Source organism: Anopheles funestus, chromosome 2RL (assembly GCF_943734845.2).
Source record: "Anopheles funestus chromosome 2RL, idAnoFuneDA-416_04, whole genome shotgun sequence".
Lineage (NCBI taxonomy): Eukaryota > Metazoa > Arthropoda > Insecta > Diptera > Culicidae > Anopheles > Anopheles funestus.
Window position 1 is genome coordinate 9701850 of NC_064598.1, and position 23319 is coordinate 9725168.

General features: G+C 42.4%; 1 protein-coding gene across 1 annotated transcript in view; it reads right to left on the minus strand.

The window, feature by feature from the left end:
- Positions 1-23319, minus strand: part of LOC125764688 (leishmanolysin-like peptidase) — a 29127-nt gene that overhangs the window by 1833 nt on the left and 3975 nt on the right. The window contains exons 2-5 of the mRNA XM_049429195.1: positions 1293-1424; positions 1025-1219; positions 562-947; positions 71-484 (exon numbers count right to left, since the gene is read on the minus strand). Of these exons, the coding sequence (XP_049285152.1) occupies positions 71-484; positions 562-947; positions 1025-1219; positions 1293-1424 (1127 nt within the window). The remainder of the gene's footprint in view (positions 1-70; positions 485-561; positions 948-1024; positions 1220-1292; positions 1425-23319) is intronic.

Consider the following 23319-nt stretch of genomic DNA (forward strand, 5'->3'; position numbering starts at 1 on the left):
TAAAGGGTGATTAAATAAACGACACTTCGAACAAAGGTTACAAGTTATTGCGTTTGTCAGTTCAACGTACCTCAACGTGTTAGATGTGATCCAATCCTTGCAGCTTCGCATGGCAAAATTACAACCTAATCCACGACCCCACGTCAACGGTGATGCCATGCTGTAGTTGGCTTTGTACCATCCCGAATCCTCCATCAGGGCCAACGTGATGCGTGAAAAGGCCGAACTTTGGGTGTGCGTGCCTGTCATTGCTTCATTTTCCAAAACACGTTTTTCCCAGTGTGTCAGTGCCGTTCCTTCGCCACCTTGATCCTCCAGCTCGGCACCCTCTAGCTTCTGACAGCTGAAGTGATCGCGAACCTCCTGCACCACGCGCGGCGTAACGAACATGTCGATCGTACGGTTAATCGTACCATCACGTACAGCCCAATCAGTGCGAACGACTTTGCGGATCGTGTCGTCACTCCACTGGTGTATCTGGAACCTAAAAGTAAGAACACGTATGATGAATGAGTTACCTTTTATTTTGAATTCTTCCTCCAGAAACAGTATCCAACGTACTTTTCATTTAAGTAAGGCTTGCCGGTGTCCGGTTTGCGAGGCGTTCGTGGTGTACCGTCGTCGTTTCGGAAGAATGCGTACAAACTCACGGAAAACCCAAGCGCATGAAGAATCTCGTGCTTTACCGTCGACAGTAACGTTTGTAGCTCCTGCGGTTTGGTGCTGATGCTATCCGGACACAGGTTTGCATGACCGGCAATCGGACGATCGAGGGCTGCCTCCTGTTGACAGTGTGCTGCATATGCGACCGTAAGCCCTTTATGGCATCGTTCCGACTGTAGCGCGGAGACGTAAAACACAAAGTCCGCATTGGCAATGCCCGGACCGGCTGTTGTATTTGCATCTTCGTGGCAATCCTGTCCGGTAGAATTGCAAACCCGACACACCTGAAAGCAAACAGTAGCAATGAGGTTCCATAAGCAAGGGTGCGCTTCGTTCTACAACGTTCGTTCGCTTTACGTACGTCGAGATGGTCCGGTGGTACTTGAACTTCACCACAGAGTGTAGCTTGCTTGCAGGAATCGATACAGTACGTCATCGAGTTTTTCACAAACACCTGACTGCTTTCACATTTCCGATTCAGTCTTATGGTTTCCTTCGTCTGGCGCACCATCAGAGCCTGCTCCCAAAATCGTACCGCTTCCGGTAAGATGGTGTTCTGGAATGAGAATAGACACATGAGAAGAAAGTTTTCCACCAACAGATTAATGCTTTTATTTTGTAAGACTTACATTAATGAGAGAAAATTTATCGGTATCTAATCTGTAGACGGATTCATCGTAAACGATCAGTATCCGAAGTGGTTGATCGATGCTACGCTTCCGGATTACATGCAACGGTTCCAACTGCACTCCATGTACTACCTATAATATGAAGAAAAAGGAGATATAAATGGCCATTAATATTCTGTTATTCAGAAATAAAATCTTCCAAAGGTCTTATACAAAATTTTCAAACAAAAGTTCTCTTTAATCTTTAATAGGTTAATGTTCAACAATGTTTCTCAGATTACTTCCCAAATAAGGTTTCATTTTTTGTTTATAAACATTTTCATTACACAATTGCTTCCAACGGTCAACCTCCGTACTGTAGGTCAACCGTTTCGCCAAAAGATGATCCCGATCAGCTGACGTGACGTCAGCTACAGAAAGAAATGATGAGAAAAATGTGTACCTTTTACTAAAAACTTCATCCACGCGCATAAAATGAAGAGAATCTTGTTTCTTGAGCGATCGTTAAAGTTAGTAAGAAGTCGCTAATTTGTCTCGAACCGGTTTTACGTTTCTTTTTCAACCAACCAGCTGTTGTGCCGGAATGTGTTTCGCTCGGATTATCCGTTACAGCAGTACATCTGCACTGGCAAAAAAACAGCTAGTTGGAAGTATTATTACAATTACTGTACATATTTAGAACTTTTCGTGCGATTTAATCTATGTTATCTAGTTTAAATTATGCTTCCGCGCTGCACATGAACCACAACTTTCCCATAAGCGAAAGGACGCGAACCACTCCCTTTGACTGTGGCCACGATTTCGACCGTTGGTTACGTCATCCGAATCTGAAGGACAATCGGTGGCACGCAAAGTTTTGACAGACTTTGCCGAGACCGGTTTATCGAACGGTCGAATGTAACGCTATAACGAAACGGTTCGAATATCATATGTTCCAATGGGAATCATGGGAATGAAACGGAGTAATAAAAGAAAAATCGTTTTGCAAATTGCATTCGACTGATTGCAATGCTGCTTGCTGCAAAACCATCGATTGGGATGATCATTGATTGATGTTTTCTTTTGCAAGGATGTAAATCATTTTTCATTCTTTCGTACATATAAATGAAGTATATTTGTTACAAAATACCGATCAATCAATTTTAAGCTTTTCTTTACCGATGAACAACAAGCAGGGTTTTTAAACTATTGTTTCAACTCCGTATAGGTAATCTTTTAAACGATTTTCGCACCACTTAACATTTCCATTAAAATGTCTGCAAGATCGAGACATCCATTTGGAGAAGAAGGAGAAAAAACTGATTTCATTTCAAATAAATTTTCAATTCAACGGAAAATGAACACAACAAAAAAAGCAAAACAAAAAAAGCACTAAATGATTCTCCAGCGTTACGAAATCTACGATAGCGAAAGTGCAACATTGGAGATTGGCCATAGACCGTGTTTTGGGAGTGGAGTGATCGTGATAATGGTTTTACCGTTGATTATGAGACCATCGGAAGTTTCGTTCGGTAACTAAAAACTTCAAAAAAAATGAATAGATATTGCACTTCATACGAAAATTGAGATGGATCTTTCATACGTGCAGAGTGGATATCCAGCAAATAGAAATGACAGATAATTGCTTTTATCGCAGCAAGCAGACAGGAAGGAAGTGATAAGAAAGAAAAGATTTACGCAACTCCACAACGCCAAACGCCAGAAACATGCATCTTCAAAGTTTATCTATATAATGTCGATCGCTCGATCGTTCGATCGCCTTCAACACATTATTTTCTACTCTTTGCTAGAGCTGAAATTTTGTCTCGATGATGCATACCGTATCGTGAACAACATTTGAATGCACATATCATTATAACCATCTCTTCGAACTTGACCGTTACGTTCATCGCACCGGTGACATCCGCATGACGTGCAGGAAGCCACACGTTACGATCGTTACGGTTTGCCGGCCGTACGCAATGGGGCTGCGTACCACTAGTTTCAGGGCCACGATCAGGCCTGCCTTTTTGCGATCGAGATTTGATATTAGGGTCTAAAATTCCTATGCCCGTTCAAGGTTTGTGCCGTCATTACCGAGTCATTATGAACAAACCCTTCCGAGCGGGAGGTGTTACTCTGTTGACGGCTAACTGAAATGGCGAGGTTAGTGAGGTGTGTATTTTCCCGACCTTACCGTGGATTGCAATTTATTTCGTTAGTCAACCAGTTACTGTGTATTTGGAGGGTGTGTAACATTAAATGCTATAAGCATAATCATCCGAAAGGAACATCCAACATGGACGAAACTGTTCCGTGACGAAAGTCTTTGAATTTATTTGCTCCAGGGTATAGTATTTCCAGCAAGCGACCTATAGCCAACAGGGCATACGCAGGTTATTGTTCTATCAGTTCATCCTTTCCCTAACCGACAGCACAAAGAGGTTTGATCTTATTTTCACCACCGTCAAGCTGTTTGGAACACGCTTTCCACCTATCCTGCGCCACCTCGTCAGGGCCACAATCCAGGTCCCGACAATACGAACCGGTCTGAGGAATACCTCACAACCAATGCAGAATCAAAACCGTTACTATTTCTTTCAACAAACAACGCCAACCAGTTGAAGATATGCGAAATGCAAATTGCACAAAACAAAAACGAAAATGTCCACCATGTTTCGTTGCCTGACACAACCAGCAGATTGTTTTCAAACAATGCGTGACAGTGTCTATTTAAGAAAACCGAATTAAATTCGCAATTACAATGTTACAGTTTCTTGCATCATTTACACACTATTCCGTCAAGGACCTCCGGCTACGATCATCTATAGACGATTATCCAGATACTTCGTCTTGGGCTCTGGCTCTGCTGTATAGTTCGCTCTTCGGAAGTTATTTATCAATCGTTTCTATTTACGAATCGAGCGATCGGGAATGAATGAAGGGCATTGAATCGGCTTCAACGATTTATTTAATATTGAACATCAGATCTGACGGAAGCCATTTGAAGCTATTCGAACGATGCAAACAGCAATAAATACTTGGTTTATCTTGTTCATACTAATCATTTTAATTCCATCCAATGAAGTAATTACTCTCTAGAGACAAATTATAAAATATAACAAAATAACGCTTTTTCTAAATATCTTTAGTGTAACCATGACTTGGGGTCTTTCTAGATCACTTTTCCTTGGATGTTTTTCAAACGTTTCCTGGCAAAAAATACGGCATGCATCCAACCAACTCCAACAACTCAAACCTACGATTCATTTCTTATGGAATCAATCACTAACGACACATTATAAGGAGCTAGAAAGTGTGCAAGGCGCCGCATCGTGAAAGACAGCGTAGTCGTATCACATACAGTACCACTTCCTGAATGGTGGCTTCGCTTCACGACACAATTACGCGGTCGTACGCCAATAAATGGTTCCATTTCCAGCATCGGTACCGGGGAGACGACATCACCTCCAACTGCAGTTTGGACAACTTTTTCGCTATTTCGCTTCTATAAACCATTCACCATAAGACATAGCTAGTTGGCTATGGACATAACCAGCACCCTCGCGGTACGATCCATCTTACGCTACCGGACCGCCGCGCTGAAGATCGCTGGAATCAGAACAATGAGGAAGTGAGCAGCGTTTGGGGCACACATTAAACAAGCGCCAACTGTGAAAGGGACACAGCTTCGGTTCACCATTTACCAAAGGCCATGACAGCTGAAGATGCTTAATGATGTAAGCAAACAACCCCGTTTTTTATTACCCATCGCGACAGATTGATCGCGCGCGGGAGAGATCGTGGTAACTCCACGGAATGTTCCGGCAAACCCCCACACCATAGTGATAACTCACAGAGAGAGACAGAGAGAGAGATAGATAGAGAGAGACTACCAAATGTTGCACAGGCAAAGTAAGCAGGTGATGGAGGCCAAAGGTGACTTGGGCATGGGAACTTGCACGGATCCAAGAAAACAGCCGCAATGCAAATGCCGGGGCAACACGAGAAAAAAGTGCCATTGGCAAAATGGGCACTTACGGAACATGCGGCCCCCGGTGTGATTTGCAAAAGGTAATGCAAACATCATGCTGCCGTCGCTTTTGGGTTGGCTGCCGATGTTGCACCAGCCCACTTCCCGGTGTGTCTCGTTTACTCGCGCATATTGCAAATCGAGACACTTCCTTCATTTAGGGCATTCTCACTGTTCGGGCTGGTCGGTGTTTCAGGTTGTTGACAGTGCATTGAGGAGACCCACCAGTAACCGCGGGCAGTAAGATAGACGAAAGAAAAAACCGGAGCACCGTGGCCTGTAACACTGTCACGGTTGTCATTGTTGCCTGCGCATACACAACCGATGCTGGAAGTTGGGACGTTCGGAGGGAGGCAAGTTTCAGCGACCCTCGAGGGCACTATTGTGACCGACATTCGATTATGTCACGGTGCGGCTGCTGCTGCTGCTGCTTTTCACAGGCACGGCCCGGCCATCATCGTCATCAACGGTCGCGGAACTGACGGCAACCTACGATGGGGCTAAAATGAACTTTTCCCTTTTTTTTGTTACCAAAAATTAGCCGGTAACCGTTGTGTTTGCTCAGCCTCTTTCTACAGCTGCCAGCTTTAGCGGGAAGGTAAAAGGAATGGCCACGGAGGTCACCATGATTAACGGGCAAAGATAAGTCAATATGATGTGTGTTTGTTTGTCTCCACGTGAAAGTGAAACAGAGACAAAAAGGACGGTTTGTGAGCACAGGGGGAGAGAGATGAAGCGAAAAAGAATAATAAACCGGTCCGGCTTATTGACTTTTGCTGTAATAATATGTACTCGTAAAATTAACGATACACCAACAATGGAAAGCAACGGAAGCGTGGCCACGTGATGTACGCACTTGTTAGTAGCAGCATTAAAAATAGAAATTAAGATAGAAAAAAGCAACTGATCGCGCTGGATGTTTTCTTGTTTGCACTTTTTCCGGAAGATCGTTAACATGTGCTCGTTTTAGTTTAAGCACATTCAACAAGGGAACTTCAACAGGAATAATTGTTTCAATTTTAAGCAAATAATAAGGATGAGAAAAGAAGGATTTTTGTTAATATTTTGTATTAAAGTGGATAACCATTTTTGGTAAAAATAAGAAAAATAAGGTAAAATTTAGAATCAATATTTTAATAACATTTGCATCATAAATATTTTAAATTAATTGGCTATTTCGTGGTACAATTTATCATTATAAAACACGCTTCACACCTCGCTTGTACGAGATAATATCACTGTACATCATATGGCCAACGGAAAGGGTAAGCATAAACGATATTTATCGCTACCTAGACAAACCATTGCCGCCGTATATACCGAAAGCGGTGGTGCAGAAACTGATAGAACCCGTTTAGCTTTTCAGAGCGTTTTATCGCAAACGCCGCGCGAATAGAGGAACTTTCTTCTCGCGACACACCCGATCATATTACTTGTACACTACATCCTTTGCTTGTCACACGGCCGTCCACCAGCGTGCTCGAGAAAGCTGATAAAAGTGAAAATGAGCGAGTGTTTGCATTACCGAGTGCAGCTTCAGAGTAGCGAAAGTGAAATATCATGTCGTTATGCTTTAGGTTCGAGACTGATATGCGATATCTTCCGCTAGTTTGCTCAATATACTATATAATATACCTTATTTGCAGCTTGTTCTTGGTACACAGAAAGAAAACTATATCCTTGAATTAACTGACAGGGTATGCAAATTTTATAGCATTTTAAGTTCCCTCCAATATTAGTCATTACACACCCCTCGAAGGATACTATTTTTAGTTTGAAGTGTACATCTTGATCTTGACACAGCCTGTCTGTAGAGCATGGGGCATGATGATTCGACCGACCATGGTTTCAAAACAGGATACCAGCAGTTTGCCTCACGAACCAAAAAAACACGTTAGCGATGGTTGTCTTTTTCGCTACCTTTGAAGCAATTGCCGCGAGCGAAAGCTTGTGACATTGGACCATTAAATCATATCTATAGGTGTGGCAAGAGGCAAACTTCTCACCTTTTATTTGAATTCAGTGTGGTTTAGTTTATTCGCGAAATCTTGTTTTAATGAAAGTCGTAAGTGCGTATGTTGCTTTTTGCTTATAATGAAGACTTTTAAACTATTTTTTATTTACTATTAAGTTAGTACATCAGCTTCAACTATTTGTTAGATAGCATATAAAAATATTCAACTAATAATTATTTACACGAGGAAAATGATACACAAGTAATTCAGATTGATCACCTGAGAAGATGACTGCCATCCGATTATTACTTCCCGTGTTGTGATCATGCACAAGTAGCGCCACAGTAGTATACACTACCGCTTTGCCACCGTTTATACTCGTAGTGGAAGTGTTCGGAAAGGATTTATGAACTGCACAGCTGCACAATAGGCGTTCGCGTGCACGTGCGGATCAGCTTTAGTGGATTGCACTTTCCCGGCAACAAAACCGACGCTTTACCTTCATGCACACTAAGCTACGAGATAACGTCAAATCAACCCATTGGGATAGCAAAAAAAAAAACGATAAATAAAGAAGAAAAAACACCGGGCCGTAGATCCAATGGTGTCGGCCAGATGCCAATGGCCACTGCCTTCAACGGCCAAAAGCAGTCCCTCTCCCCTACCCCCGGAAACAAACGATACGATGGAAAGTTTGAAATCGTTTCTCTGTTGGTTTTTGGTCTTAATTTTGGAATTATTAATTCAACCGGAATGAGATTAGCGCTTGCGGTTTTCGCCTCGCATTCGGAAGTGTAGGCGATCGTAGGAAAGTTGTGCTCCGGCTGGGTGCCTTTTGGGTCTGGGTCTGGGTGCACGCGAACGTGTTTCTTTCCTTGCTTAGTTTACCTCACTATCTATTGCTCGGATTGTGTGGCATTCGCTAGGTGGCGAAAATTTGCATGCCTCATGTGAAAGAGACACCCTTGGCATCTTCCTGCTTTCTGCGGTTACGCAGGGACTAACAGTGTGTGCGTGAATGCAATTCGAAGTAGTATAAAACCATGAGACTCTGTATGATAAATATTTGTCAAAACTACAGTGTGCAACATAACTATAATTTTTTTGAGGATAAAAACAAAAGGTGGAAGAGATAAATAAACAAGTTATACTAAATAAAAACTACAATTTACTACAACCGTCATAGAATATAATTTTTATCTATCACTTCTTTAACCACTATTTCAAAAACAAGAAATATGTACGTACCAAAAAAAATAAAAGTAGTAAAAATCAATTGTATTTATAATTAAGTCCTCAAAAGCACCTTCACTTTAGTAAATAAGTATTGCACTTATTGTTCAATAATTACCTATTAGTATCAATTACTATTACTACAAATTTTACTACTTTTCCTTGCTGTGTAGCTCGATCGTTTTAACCAAGATGATCATACAATATTGCAAATAGTAAACATTTGCACCATTGCTTATTGTTTAGTCTTTTCTATCCTACAAACGGTGCTCCCCATGCTCTACTTCGGACCCAATTTTCGTGCAAATAAAATGGTTGTAATATTTACTCGAAAGTCCACCACCAGACAACGGCGTTAAGCTCTTTGTTGTTTGTCGCCACTTTGTAAGTAAACATAACGTCCAATTGAAGCACGAAAAACCGAAGACTACCCGTTGCTCTGCTAACACGCCTTACCGTATATCTGCATCCCGTTGTATCGTTCAATTGTTAAACGACTTTAACGGCTTGTTTTCCGCTTTCTGAAGCAAAGAGAAAGCAAACGCTGAGTTTGATTGATTTTCTTTAACCCACAACGGTTTAGTGCTTAGTTAGAAAGACACATGAAGGGGGCACGTGCACGTGAGCATTGCGCAAGCTACGCATCAATCGGTATGCGATCTGCTTCACACACCGCTGTACCGCTATTGGTCGTCACAAAATGTACACTTTATTGACGATTATAAAAATGCGTTCATCATCATCACGAACCATTGTTTGGGTTATTGTTATTACCAACGGTAACAGCCTAATGCGGATCGTGCTTATACCCCAAGTCTGAATGGTTCTCCTATTTTTTTCAACCATCATCCGCTGTGTGATTTACATCTTTCGTGTGCTTTGGATAATTGCATCTTTATCAAGCACGAGATGGCGAGTATTGTTTCCGGTTAGTGCTTCGTTTTTTTTTGTTGTTGTTTCGTTTACTTTGTTGCCCCCGACTTCCGGGCCCTTTGGTCAGGTCATGCAAGCTCAGGTTTCACGTGCACGGGACGTTCGAGTGTTGCTGCTTTAAGGGCTCTCACAGTGCAGCTACACCAGCAGCAGCAACATCATCGGCACCGGCACAAAACTGTGTCAGGTTGCACGATAAATTTAAGCCCCACAATTAAGTCCGGCACATGTTGCGGACCTTCGCGTGCAAAAGTTTAGTGCGAAGCCGTGTAACAGATGCCGGTGCAAGATGCCTTCCTTTCTTACAATTCCGGTGTCGTGCTGTTGTACAATAAAAAGGTTTCTTTTAGAAAAAAAAATACATTTGAAAAATAACACCTAACCAGAAAATGTACTTTTGTTTATTTATTACCATTTTTGGTATTTAAAAGTACACATAAATAAAAAATTACAAAAAAATGTACGCCATAAACATAATTGAAAACATAAAGCTGACACACAATGGACTAAAACGAAAGAAAATAGCACCCTCAAACCGTGCAAAAGATGCTGTGCTACGCTTAAACGTATCACTTGTTTGTCTGGAAACAATATTTACCGGCAATTCGCTTCAAAACCGCTTTGGACGTGCGCAGGAAGGCTTTGTGAAAGGTATGTAGTGGCTGGCTGACATCACGCAAACAAACCCCGACACCGCGCTAAAGCGAGAAGAGATTTCGAGTGTTGTGCTGTGTTACACGACAAATTCACGACAACTCTTTAAATAACTCATCTCCAGCCGACCCGGCACACACAGTTGAAAGTCATTTGGGACCGACCGACCGACTGCCGGGGGGGTTAGGCAGGGGTTTGGTTGCGTGGGTCACATTGTTGTTTTGATCGATGCTAATTTCCCATCATCATACGCTCATCAACATATTCGTATAACACGGAATTAAATTATGAAGCTCGCGAAAAGCTCCTCAATAACTTCAACTCACCGGTATCCAGAAATGACACTATAACTATTTAAAATACAAATTAAATTAAATCAAAACTAATTCCCATATAAATAAGGGAGGAAATTGCGGGTATTCTATTATGAGTTATACTAAAATAGCTATTTCATTCGAAGGACATAACATGCAATTCGGACAATTTTGTTTGCCGTTATACAATTTTGATCGACACCAAAAATACCTTTGCCGCTAGGACGTTACGCAATCTCGACCCCAAAGAAAGAGTACCATCGTTCGGAAACGATTCCCACAATGTAACACCGCCATCAAACCGCTGCAACGAGTTGATGATGTACTGCAATTTTGTGCCAAAAATTGATTCCAATCGATCTCCCATCACTGGATGGAACAGACTGATTGAAATGCGGGCCCGGCTAAACATTGATCCAAGGGTGGAATGGTGCGAGATCGGTTTGCCGTCTCATTAACAATTGCTCATAACTTCACCGAAGATGGAATAATGGACGATTCTAAACAGTGATAATCTTCATACACGACTCCATCGCAGGTACGTCGTGCCACCCAACGGATTAATGATGGACGGCATCCATCAGCTGGCGGTCGGTTGTGAAAAGGAGTCACATTTTCGAACCGAACTCCATGCTGACTGACGGCCACAGGAAGGTATGGGCCACACAGATTTGGAGGTTATATAATTGCAAACCCCGACTGCGAGGAAAACGTTTGAATCGAATCAAATCAAACAATCCAATTTGGCAAGTTACCTTCACAAGTTGCTACAACAAGAGAATATGACGTTAGGAGTCAAGTCATGCAGGTATGCATCGGAGATTGATTGGAAGTTAGTAACGAAATTCGAAGACAAGAATCAAATAATTAAACTCAAGCTCAACAATATACTTTGCAAAAGTGTGAGCTCTTCCAACAAAACAGGGTTTAAGACTGTGTGCTTTAATCACGTCTATTTACTCAACACTCTTATTGTAGCGTACTGTTAATTATTTGCATCACTGGTAACGCACCTTCTTCGTGCCGAATGATGTCCATACAAAGATCGTGACATTGCCAAGTTGCAGAAGATCCGCCGTGCACCGCACGAGTGTATTATTATTAACGTTTTCACCCCGTCATGCACGTTTGGCACACTTTGGAACACACATGGGAACCCCGGGTCGTTCAGCTGACTTCTAGCTGCCAATGTTCATCATCTTCAGCTTTTGTACAGATGGACAGTGTTTCCGAACCACTTCAACTGCACATTGACGGTGGTGCAACAAATGAACTCCACCGTCCTGTTTTATGATAATCATGTGTATGCTTGCGTTGTGCCAACATCTGCCAACACACGATCGGTTCTTGAACCCTTCAACAAGTTCCCGACTGGCTAATCACACCGCAGGCTCGTCAAGCAACACTTATCTGGCCTGTTACGATAATAGACTTCATGCAACGCCAATCTGCATAAGGGATAATATGGGCGCAGATATTGAGCCAGAGTAGTGAAAGGTACCGATTCAATCGGTCATATCATCCGTCAGGAGAAAAGCGCACACCTTCGCAGCAGAAAAAAGCGGCCTATTGGTATGCCACTTTTGCGGTGAAGTTTTCGCAAACCATGTGTGTCCAATGTATACTCCAGCTTGCGCCGGCCCCAAACGACCGAAGGTACCGTGCAAAAAGGGCGATGCATCCATAATGAGCGAACAATATCGCACCGCTAATGAAGACATCTCATGGCTCACGTTCACCGCAGTGCTGTTACGCTGCGTGGTTTTGCATACGGACCGAGTTGGACCACCGTTTGTGAAGCTCGGAGTAATTGAGTTCGTCGCACATTCGCCACATTCCTTCGTTCGTGAAGCTCGTTTCATAGCTCGTTTATTTATTTTGGTTTTTCTAGCCTAAAACAAAATAAAAAATAGCTTCTTAATAAGATTTGTGGTAAAACATGAAAAAAAATCTTCCTTTCAGATAAGTTCATAAATCACACCGATTCGCGAATAGGATACTTTTAGCAAAACAGGTAAAACCTTCATCGCAAAGAAGTATTGAATTTCGGTAACGGTAAATTGAAAAGCGATTCCTCGTTATCGGCTTCGATGCAAATTACTTATTTTACTGCATTGCACTATAGGAGACAATGCAATACAATAGGGTGTTCGATATTAAAAGGTTATAATCTTTTTTATCGTCCATTTTGGGCCAAGAAAGCTATAAAATTTCGAACCATTTGTGTCGCTAACTTGGCGAATGAGGTTTTTCATCGAATTGATAAATATGCAAATTTGGTTTGAATGTTTTGAGATTTTTTTCCACCAAGAAAAGAAACAATTTTTAAGCAGGTAGCGAAAGATCTAGTATAAAAAAATGAACTAATCTATGCATAATAAAATGAAAGCTTTTGGTTTAAATATTTAATCTATGCATGGACGATAAAACAAAATCATTAACACTTCCACGAATAGCATTAGAATTGAAAAAAATACCTACATACATTCTCAAAGTATAAATAGTAATCCCCAAAACGATAATCCACAAAATACAATGCAAAGAATTGCGTGTACGGCGAATCCGGGAGTATTTCCAAATTATTTTTCCGCAAATAACGTAACATCAGAAGTATGAAAAAGTGCAGTTAATGTATCCGAAATACAACAAGAATAATGTAACAATTTCAGCAATGTCCAACATGTCCAAGTTCACACACCGTTGAAGAATGTAGCAATAGAAGACGAATACTGTACCTCTTATGTCCGTACAGTGTGACGACATTCCGATAACAAAAAAAAAGTAATCTCCCATTTTCATGCCCAGGAACAGGGCTGTGTCAATTGGTCAATGTTGCATAATCGATCCCCCCCGTCATTTCCCGCATCCCGACAATCAACATCACTGCACCCGAAAAAAAACCGGATTTTTCTAGCAGTTTTGGTCGGTTAAATATTTCGTGATCGAACAAAGTTTTCCATCACGCACCCCCGCCGTTCCCTATGGTACCCCTAGTGGCCCCGTCTCCCGAAGTGCAGCGGTACAGATAACACTACCTTTCGCTGCTTCACTCTTTCAACAGCTCACTCTTCCGCTAGCGGAGACACTTCTTACCAATAAACACCTTCATCACCACATCGCCTGGAGTCTCCCACCGTCTTTTAAGCCTTTCCCGGTTAATCGATATTACATCAAGGTTAGCCTAATCGTAGTAGTGTCCCCAAAATTCATACCATTCGTACGCCCCGATGGGAAACTATTAAATAACCGTACATTTCACTTTCATTCGAAGATGATGTATGTGTCGCAATAAGTAAGCTACCTCACATCGGGTGGTTGAGGTGTGCAGGACCGACGTGAGGGACGATTATTTGTACGCCTTACTTTATGTTGTTATGCATGTACTATACACCATCCGAATGGTACTTTATGGTACGAAAGTGTAAGAAAAAACCGGCGGCTCTGTCTGGGTTTGTGTTTAATGCTGCAACGTCCCGTCCCGATGGGTGCCGCCAGGTTGATATCGACACCCTTGTCGATGTCGGCTTATCGTCACCATCCGATGATGTTGATGGTCCGACCAGTCTGGTATGCTAATCGATTCAGCCGAATGCCACACCCGGGCAGGAATGTATGTGCATGCTAATGTCCGAGGCGTCCGAGTCATGGTATCCTAAGGTCCTGCACACATTTTTAACTGTGTGAAACTCCCGCACGATGACAACATATTGCGTGCGCCAACATCTAAATCAATCAGTTAGCACCGGTTACAGTGCTATCGTTGTCTTTCTTGAATGATTTATTACAATTGCACAAGCTCCAGACATTCCACTTTGTTCCACAACAAAGTTTACCAATATACTCTGGCTGTTGGCAAACGGCTAAGTACTCCCTCTAACCGAGTACCGGTGTGTGTATGATTGCCTCAGCAAAAGTCCTGCCACACTGGATGACATTTGATTCGAGGTTTTCAATCTTTGAATGTGACATTTTCGAACCTCCTGTGAGCTAGTGGCTAAGTGGTTCAGGAATTATAATAATCGGTGCAACCTGTTTACGCTAAAGTTTATCGGCTAACATTTCGTCATCGGCCACAACTAGGAAGGAGACGGTGGCAACAGAAAAAGTGTGATGCTAAATGTCACCCAAAACAGAATAGTTGATCGCGAACACACGATAATGTACGCATGTTGGCCGAAGATGCTTTCCATTTATTTGACCTTGCAGCTGGAGGTTAATTGGTACGGATTGTCTCGGAGCCGCTTGGGTCGTCACACGCGTACACGTTTTACTTTCACCGGACGCACCCGGATGGACAGCATGAATGATTCACCTGGTGCATGAATAATGCTTCCTCGGGGCAGTTGGTAATCGATTGTATCATCGCTTACGATGGTTCTCCTTCGTTTTGTTTCCCGGATGGTTACCCGGCGTTTAAAACGGCGGTGCTTGTTAGTACAGTAATGAATGGTGTGCTTAAGATAATTGCTGCACTCGCAAATACGCTTAAGACGACTTGGTACTTATTGACTTGCGACGCCACATACGGATTCGTGAATAACAGGTCTTAGAAGAAACCTAAAAGTATTAATCAATCATTTATTATTTTTTCGACCATGCCATCAGACAACTGGTTTTGCAATCGAGAAGATTGTTTGCGCCTATACTAATCTACACACCAATTTGATCTGGAAGTTTTAAGAAAATCACTTAAGAAATTGGCCATAAACAACACGTGGTGGTTCGGCTAATGGTGCGCGGACAATTCACCTTTACGCAACTTCAAAGGCCGAGTACCAAGTCGAGGCACAAGAGCACACTAAAGCATGTGAACTAGTCACATGTGAAGAAGAGTTAGGTTTCTCAGCCTCCACAGTGGTGTTGGGCCACTTCTCACGGCGGACAATCTAGCGCACTTTGGCCACGCATTCACCGACTAGCATGCAAGCGGAATGGATAATCCGAGCGCCTTTCTAGCGTCTGCTTGATGCGCGTTCGACCGATCGTACAGTGATCGTACGTACAACAAAGTATGGGCATTTGCGAAACCGAATACCGACCGGCAGAAGAAGTGATGGCACGATGGCTGAGAACTGAAGACTTAAGCTGATGAAAAAGTGATATGAAGCGACGGTCCGTTTTCAAAAGGGGCTTTGAGAAGAATGAATCTTCCCTGTACACACTTGTGCCAACAGTCGTTGAAGCTATTTAAGGTGGAAAAAATGCACTATCTTAAGCAATCTGACAGTGAGATGATGTGACATGGGTACTGAAGAAGATACCACTTTATGAGTTGAAAACTCATAATTGATGTGATGCACGCTCGTTGGAAAGCCAAAACAGTTGAGAAACGTGCATAGATTCTTAATTATTCATTCGGCTAATCGGCGAGTTTATGATGCAAATTCAGTTTATCGCAAGCTGGCAACGCACATTGTGAAGAAACATCGTGCGAGCATGGAATAACTGTCTAGATCGTGTGAGATTTATTGTTAATTTAAAATCGATCTAAAAAGTTATTGTTTTTATACCCCTAGCTGGACATTGAAGTCATACGGACGACATTTTTGGATTATTTTCAAATCTACTGATCTACTGATTTTCAAGATTTGTTGGAAAGCTTTAAAAACGTGCTGGAAAACATGACAATTGTCTATAAAGATGGAAAGATTAAACATCTTTCTCAAAATATGCCACTTCAGCTTTAAAATAATCTAGAATTAGCTTATCACTTAAACTCGAAAAGTTTAACTGTATATGAATGTTGATTGGAAGTGTCTAAATTTCCCTTTCGAAAATTTTGGTCGAAATAAAGCTACAATTTATTTTCAACAGCAACAGCACAAATGTTATCCCTTTTTGGTATTATTGATTTCTGTCCCACAAAACGAATGTGTGTTTTGCGTACAAATTTCACAGTATACACACACTGTTACGTTCAATCGAAGGTTAAGCCATGACGAAAACAAAAATGCAACCTTATAAAAAAAACGAGAACAGCCCAAAAACAACCCTGAAATTTCTCTACAACCACAACACAGGGCTCCACCACAAGCAGTTCGGTACGGTTTGAGGGAGAGTCTCGTTAAATTTTTTCTCCTGTGGCACACACATCGAAAGCCTAGGCGCATAATTAACCTTCCGTTCCACCTGCGTCAACCGGTGCAATAAAAAAAGAAACATAGACAAACTCTCAGCAAACAATTTACAAACCACGAATCGAATCTACTGGGGCGGGATTCCGTTTATAGCTCAGCTCGTCACACGGAAAGTGAACGAAATCGAAAGTGTTTTTAGCGTATTTTCGTTTTTTTTTCTTGCTATTGTCCACTTGACATTGAAATACATTTCACTCGACGTGACGACGTAATATGCGTGTTTAATGCTGCTAATGAGCCAATGATGGTGGTCCAGCAGGGCGTGTGTGTGTCTGGGAGCTGTATTACCAGATGCAATTAGCATCACATCTGTGACAGGGCCAACACATCATTGTTGCTGCTATTAACATTCGTTCGTTGCAAAACATCCGGCAAACAGCAACAAAAAAGAAGTAGAACATTACCACAAATGTGCTAAACGTTGCTACACTGCAACACATTGTTATTAAATTAGGCTAACACATTCATACCCAGTCTGACCGACAGTCGAAAACAATAGCTTTTTATGCAAAACGTTTGCAAATCCAGTTCTGTTACATTCGAACGTGTCAAACCGTGACGAGCAAGAACGCACCGTGAAGCATAATTGAAATATTTATTTATCAACCCAAATTCAATTTGCCGAACAAATTTGAACGCGTTGCAATCATCGATTACTTGCATACAGCTATTGACCACCGGCGGCCCACGCTGTACACGTTTGTTTACGATCGATTGGCCACACTGATGTACGTGCTACTGGTTTGGCAAACGTTTCGCGCACATTTTCTTTGCGTAATGGAATCAAATCAAACAGCGCGCGAACCATTGCCTAGTCGTACCATGCTCGAGCGTCTGCGGTGTCCGAATCATCCGTCCGAATGTGAAGTAATTCCTGTGGAACTTTCTGACTCACTTAAGTGCCGTTTTCAAACCGTACACATACTCTCGAGTGCGGACACTCACTTTTATTATGCCGGATGGAGCGAAATGCGTTAACAACAGCACGTGCACGATGAAACGATTGGCGGCGGTAGTGGGAGCTTAAGCCGCATGTTTCGGAGGATTTGAGCGCAAACAAAATGTAAAGCAGCCCCAATCACGTGCTCCGTACCATGGATCGTTAGTTAGGCAGTGGACGGTGTCGTCTGGTTTAAATTTGACAGCAATCCTTCGTTGCTTTGCTCTGGGGCTCACATCATCGCAACGGCAAGAGAATTGGCACATGGAATATTGCCACTAATTTGGGTTAAGTGAACACAATGTGAAAGGTATTGATCGTTTAGTGTGTGCATGAGAGAGAGGAAAGTGTGATTTGAAGGACATATTGTGCCTAAAATGCTACAAATGCCAGTTTGCTGATTAGCATATTAGTTTGATTAATGTTTCATAAATTTGTTCTTTGTTGGTCCTTCTTTGTGCGCTGGTCGTTTTTAATCGTAGAACTAGATTAAATTTCGTTGCGATCTGGGTTAAGCTTCAAAACAAGTCTTTTTACAATAACTACCTAACTACAAACATATCGTTATTGTACGGTTACATCATTGTATAAAAAGGTACTCATCCTTAAGAAGCAATACTTCAAAATCAAGCTTTCTCTTTAAGTATATTAAGGGAGTAGTACACTCTGCAAATTAAAAAAAAGTTGTTTTCGGTTAAAAAATAATTTGGAGTGTCATGGCATCATAAAATATAGAATAGGATAGGATCAATATCGTACGTAGGATAACGGAAAAAATATTGAAAAATAAAAGAAAAATATCGATTTTCTTTTAGCTCTAATAGTATGACCTTATCGTTACAAAAATCCTCTTCTCTTCAGGCCGCCAGAGTGTACTACTCCCTTAAAAAATACAAATCATCGAGAGGGTTGATGATCACCAGCTACCGCGTGGAGGAAAGTGAAAACATTCATTCATTGGCGCTTTTGCTGTCATCGATGACTCATGTCATTGGCCTGATTTTGCAAACGAATGAATATTAAGATTATACATACGCTTACACACTCCGCGTCAAGCGTCAACATCCTTGCCGTGTTCCTCCACCGTAAATAAACACACATCGTTTCTGTTCTAAGCATACGGTTAGCTTCCAATGTGGTTAAAATCAACCACCGAACCAATCAACTGTGCAAGATAAATGATATAATTAATCATACACCCGGTCAGACGAACTGACACATACAGCATAAAGGATTGATTATGCTCATGCACGATGACGCAGGCGTGTCGCCGATTCAGCGAGAAGTCGCGTCACGACACACTTTTCATACTGATGGCGGCTGCTAGCCACAATTTTCCGCAGAACAGGTAGGTGAAGTAAAGGAAGGGTAGCCACAGTACGTGACCACGTACTTCATCCTCGAAATGATGCCGTTTGCCAACCGTTCAAGATGCACGAGGCTGATTGGAACGTTACTCTGTCATCGTCGGTGATGGCTTATTGTGGATGTAGGAAGGATATTAAACAAAACCTTCCCGCAGCCATGTGGTACGGTTCAAGCAGCAAAACTACGTCACATCAGCACAACGAATCATGACTCTTCGATTCCGGTACCAGTATCTGCTTCGAGCTGAAACTATTGGCACACCTTCGAGAGCATTCTTTTTGCCCAAGCGATGTTTAACAGGTTCTGCTAGTCTTCCTTCTTTTAAAATGGTGGGGAAGTATCGGTTACCTGAAAGTACAAGAGAACGAGAAGAATATGAATAGCAAGCGCACAAGTACATGGTGAAGCTGGTGGCGTGCTTATCCAACGTCTACGCAAATCAAATTCCTTTCCCATGGAAACCCTTCAAACCTTAGTTCCCTATTTCGCACTAGATTAGCATCAATTAATTGTGACTCTATTCCGTATAAGTTTGTTTGAAAAACGATCGCCTATCGCTTGACAAGCCAGTGTTAATATATTTGCTTCATTAGCCACACCTGTCCCGATCGGCCCGGCTCGATTGCGCACTTAGCAAAAACCCATCATCCATCCGTACGGAGGCTGAAAGGTACCGATGTGTTGGCTAACGTTGAGGTGGCTCTGATCTGATTCTAAACTAACTAGACGGTGACCTTCGCCTAGCCGTTACAATCCATTCTCGACTGGGAAGCGTTGAGTTACTTAAGCGAAACTGTAGCTGAAAGTTGAACAGCATGTTCCATCTAACGGTGGCAGCTTACCGGTCAGGACCGGTCTTGTACGGCCTACAAGTTTCATGCTTGAACTTAAATAATACCGTACTTCAGATCCACTACCGTTGGTGTAGTACATTTTAGCTACAATTTTAACTTCTGACTCGGTTCTCAATTCGGAATCAGCGTGCAACTAGCTTTTCCTGTCTGTGATGAGCGTAAATTGGAAAATCCACCATCAATTTAAGCAGTGGACCAAATGCCTTGTTCCGATTATTTAGCTGCGGTTGATCATTCTAAGCAGCCGCAGTGCCACGGTTTGCTAATGTCAAGTGCAACCTCTTTGGCACTTTCAAGGTTATAAACCGTTCGCAAACGATGGGGCATATATTTAACGGGGTTTAACAACGGGTCTCAGCTTCGATACCTTCGAACGCGTTCGATACTACTTCATATCGGAGGCAGCCGATGCAAGTTTGTGTTCCAATGCTCTTGACAGCACCCGGCTACCGTCCTGTACCCGTATGCAAATGGTAATCGATTTGATTTACCATTCAAAATGCGGATTTCTAGAGTGTGCTCAAGATGTTTACACTGGGTGCGTAGCGAAACGGGTGATCAGACAGTAGCAGGTGCCAACATTTCTAGTATCTAATGTGAAAGAAATGGTGGAGCAGTTACAGATGGAACCTTGAACGTTGTAAGTTAACACCAGAGTTGAGATCTGTTCTTCAGAAAGCAGAACTCTACTTTGATGATGTAGCAGAAGAAGCACTTTAAAAAGGAAGCACTCAATTAAGGTAATCAGCAACGCCAAACTGATCATACGTAAGTGATCGTACATCGGACATAGCCGACCGTACCCTTCCACAACAAAGGTCGCTCAGTAGGCGAAGGGGACACATTCAATTCTTCCGAAAAATGTCATGGCAATCATTGTCTGTCCGTTGGTCAATGTACATCTCGTGCCGATTGCAATAATTTACCACTCCAGGCAACACTTCCGAAGCGTCCGTTTAATGTATCGCTACGCAGGTATGATCTTTTGCTGTCCATCCGCAACCTAAAAGAAGGAGGAAGGTTAATAACATATTCCTCTTGTTATGTTTTCCATTTTCGCACAACCATCAAACGTAAACAGAGTCACCGTCGCATGCATGTATCTATTCATTACAGCGTCATGAGCACTGTAACGGAAGAGTTAAGTCCAGGCGACGCCACTGAACCGGTAACTGAGCGTACGTTCCAGCCAGCACATCATGCTTAGATGGCACCATCGGAATACATCCTAGGCGAGCGTACACCGAACACGCGAGAAAGCGACCGAAACCGCGAATTGCGCTGGCTGCTTGAGATGCATCATCACCTACTTTTTCCTGCCGCGGTGCAGCCAATGGTAAAAACCGATCGCGTACCGATCGACGATGGCAATGTTGGTTGGATGGCGCGCATTAATAAAGGTCTTTCACTTTTGCACACATCTTTCGCCTTCGCGGACGTTCAGCTAGAAAGAGGCATCGGGAAGGGTAGGTTTGGTTGCGATTTATGCACATTCGGTCGCCTGCGGGTCGACGCTGCGAACTGAAGGTGTCCACATTAGCCCAACAAACCATTTAGTGTGCCATTTAACGCCCTGGCCACCGTCGGCGATGGTGATGCAGCTTTCCTACCATTAGCCACTTCGATTATCAACTCCTATAACAATCTCCATCAACTCATTTTGTCCGGCTGGATTGGTCTGAACCTTGACAATCACAACTTAAGAGCCGGTAAACTATGAAGAGCCATATGTTAAGACAGGTCAGTGACATACTCCTACCTCTTTAGTTCTTGTAGCTTTCCCTGGGCGGCACTCCATTGCAAATTCTGTCACTTTTAGCAATATTATTTCTACCAAGAGGCACCCCCCCAAACCCACAGCCGCACACATCTGGTGGTTGAGGTTTTCCGCCGGTGGCACACCCAGACCATGCCAGGATTGAACACGGTGGCGGTGCGTTCGTTAACCTTTTGCCGAACCGAAACCGACAACACCCTGTGGTGGCCTTTTGGGCCGACCGCGAATGGTGTAATGGGTTTGGAGAAGCACTGTACTGCTTCATGTTTTTCGTTTTCCTTTTTGTGTGGTTTTTAGCGACTCGGCTCGATTATCCGCAGCAATCTTAAGGGCGTGTGCTGGTAGAGAACATGCGCGCCTTCAAATCGATCGGTTTTCAACTGTCTTTTGCGCTACTTTAATCCACCGCGGGTTTTCTTTCTTGTTTTTATCTAACGGAACAATCGTTGCCAAAACGACAGATTCAGAATAGACGGCACCCGGATCGTTTCGTAACTGGGGCAGCATGAAAGCACTCAGATGGATCGGGTTAAATACTTAGGTGTGGTCGAGATTATTCTTACTCACAGCACGATAGAACCCGAAAGGGGGAAAAACTGACAGTTAACGACTTTTTACAGTTAAGTTATTTAACAAAATTATGAAATTAAATGAAACAGTAAAGCAAAACACGGTGCTTATGCAGAACCATCAATCAGAACTTCAAAGGGAATTATTATTTGCGCCTTAGACCGATTAAAAAAAATGCCCAGCAGGGTGTCGACATTTCACACAATTGAACTAATAATTTTACTATTTTTCAGTCCAGTGTGACGAATGGTTTAATGGTGGAGTTGTAACACAATACCCAAATGATCGATTTCGACAAACCATCCACACACCGTCGACCAGTAGTTTCGTTTTGCAAAAACCCTCTCCCAAAGGTTTATTGCAGTATGAATCAGCGATCCGACCTCGGCCAGTACTGAAACCTAACTTTTCTACCCTGTGACTGTTTCTTGGTTCCTTACTAAGTTTGATCCTTCGATCGTGATCGTAAGTCACGCCCGGTAGGGGATCATGGTGGGTCTACTACTACTACTTCTATCTCACGTAAAAATAGAAGGTTCTTTGCAAACAATTACCCAGCACAATGCACAAGACCTTTGACACATAGAAAAATGATGCTCGAAATGTGTACAATGATCTGGGTAGAATGTAACGTTTGGCACTGTAGGAAGTTTGCCATCTTTGTCACATGGTTCGCATCACGGTGCGTTCAATGTTCACGATCATGATCGGCACAAAATTATTATTACTTCTCAGCAAACCGATTGTCTCTAGCGCTGTGTGAGAGGATGTAACCTTATGCGAATGATTAAGGGAAAGGAAGTTTTGGCAGTAATGGGCCTTTGAAACAATGCACTTTGGATTTTTTTTACGACTTTCCGGTTCTATCGATCATTCATCATTGAACATACAGGGGGGTTTTGAGGTGTGATGGAAAAGTGGGAGCCATTTCTGGGTTCTTTGCAAGTTAAAGTGGAATATGTAGATGTAGCTGTTGACTTCAAGTTACAATAGAATGTTTCTAAGCCAATCAGTAGATTGGGAATCTTTTTCCCAAAATTGTAGAACATTCAGATCAACCTGTACATAATCCAGTTCATGTTGAAAAGCTTCCAAAAATAACTTCAATGAGAATGCACTCAAAACTATCAAAAAAGAGAATTAAAATTTTTTATCTTCAAAGCTTGTTGATGATGTGTTCAAATTGACATTTTTGTTTAAATTTTAACTCTTATTTGTTTTTAATTTTAACTGTGTATTTCCTGCCCCGTTGTACACAATTACCCGTCGTAAACTTTAGT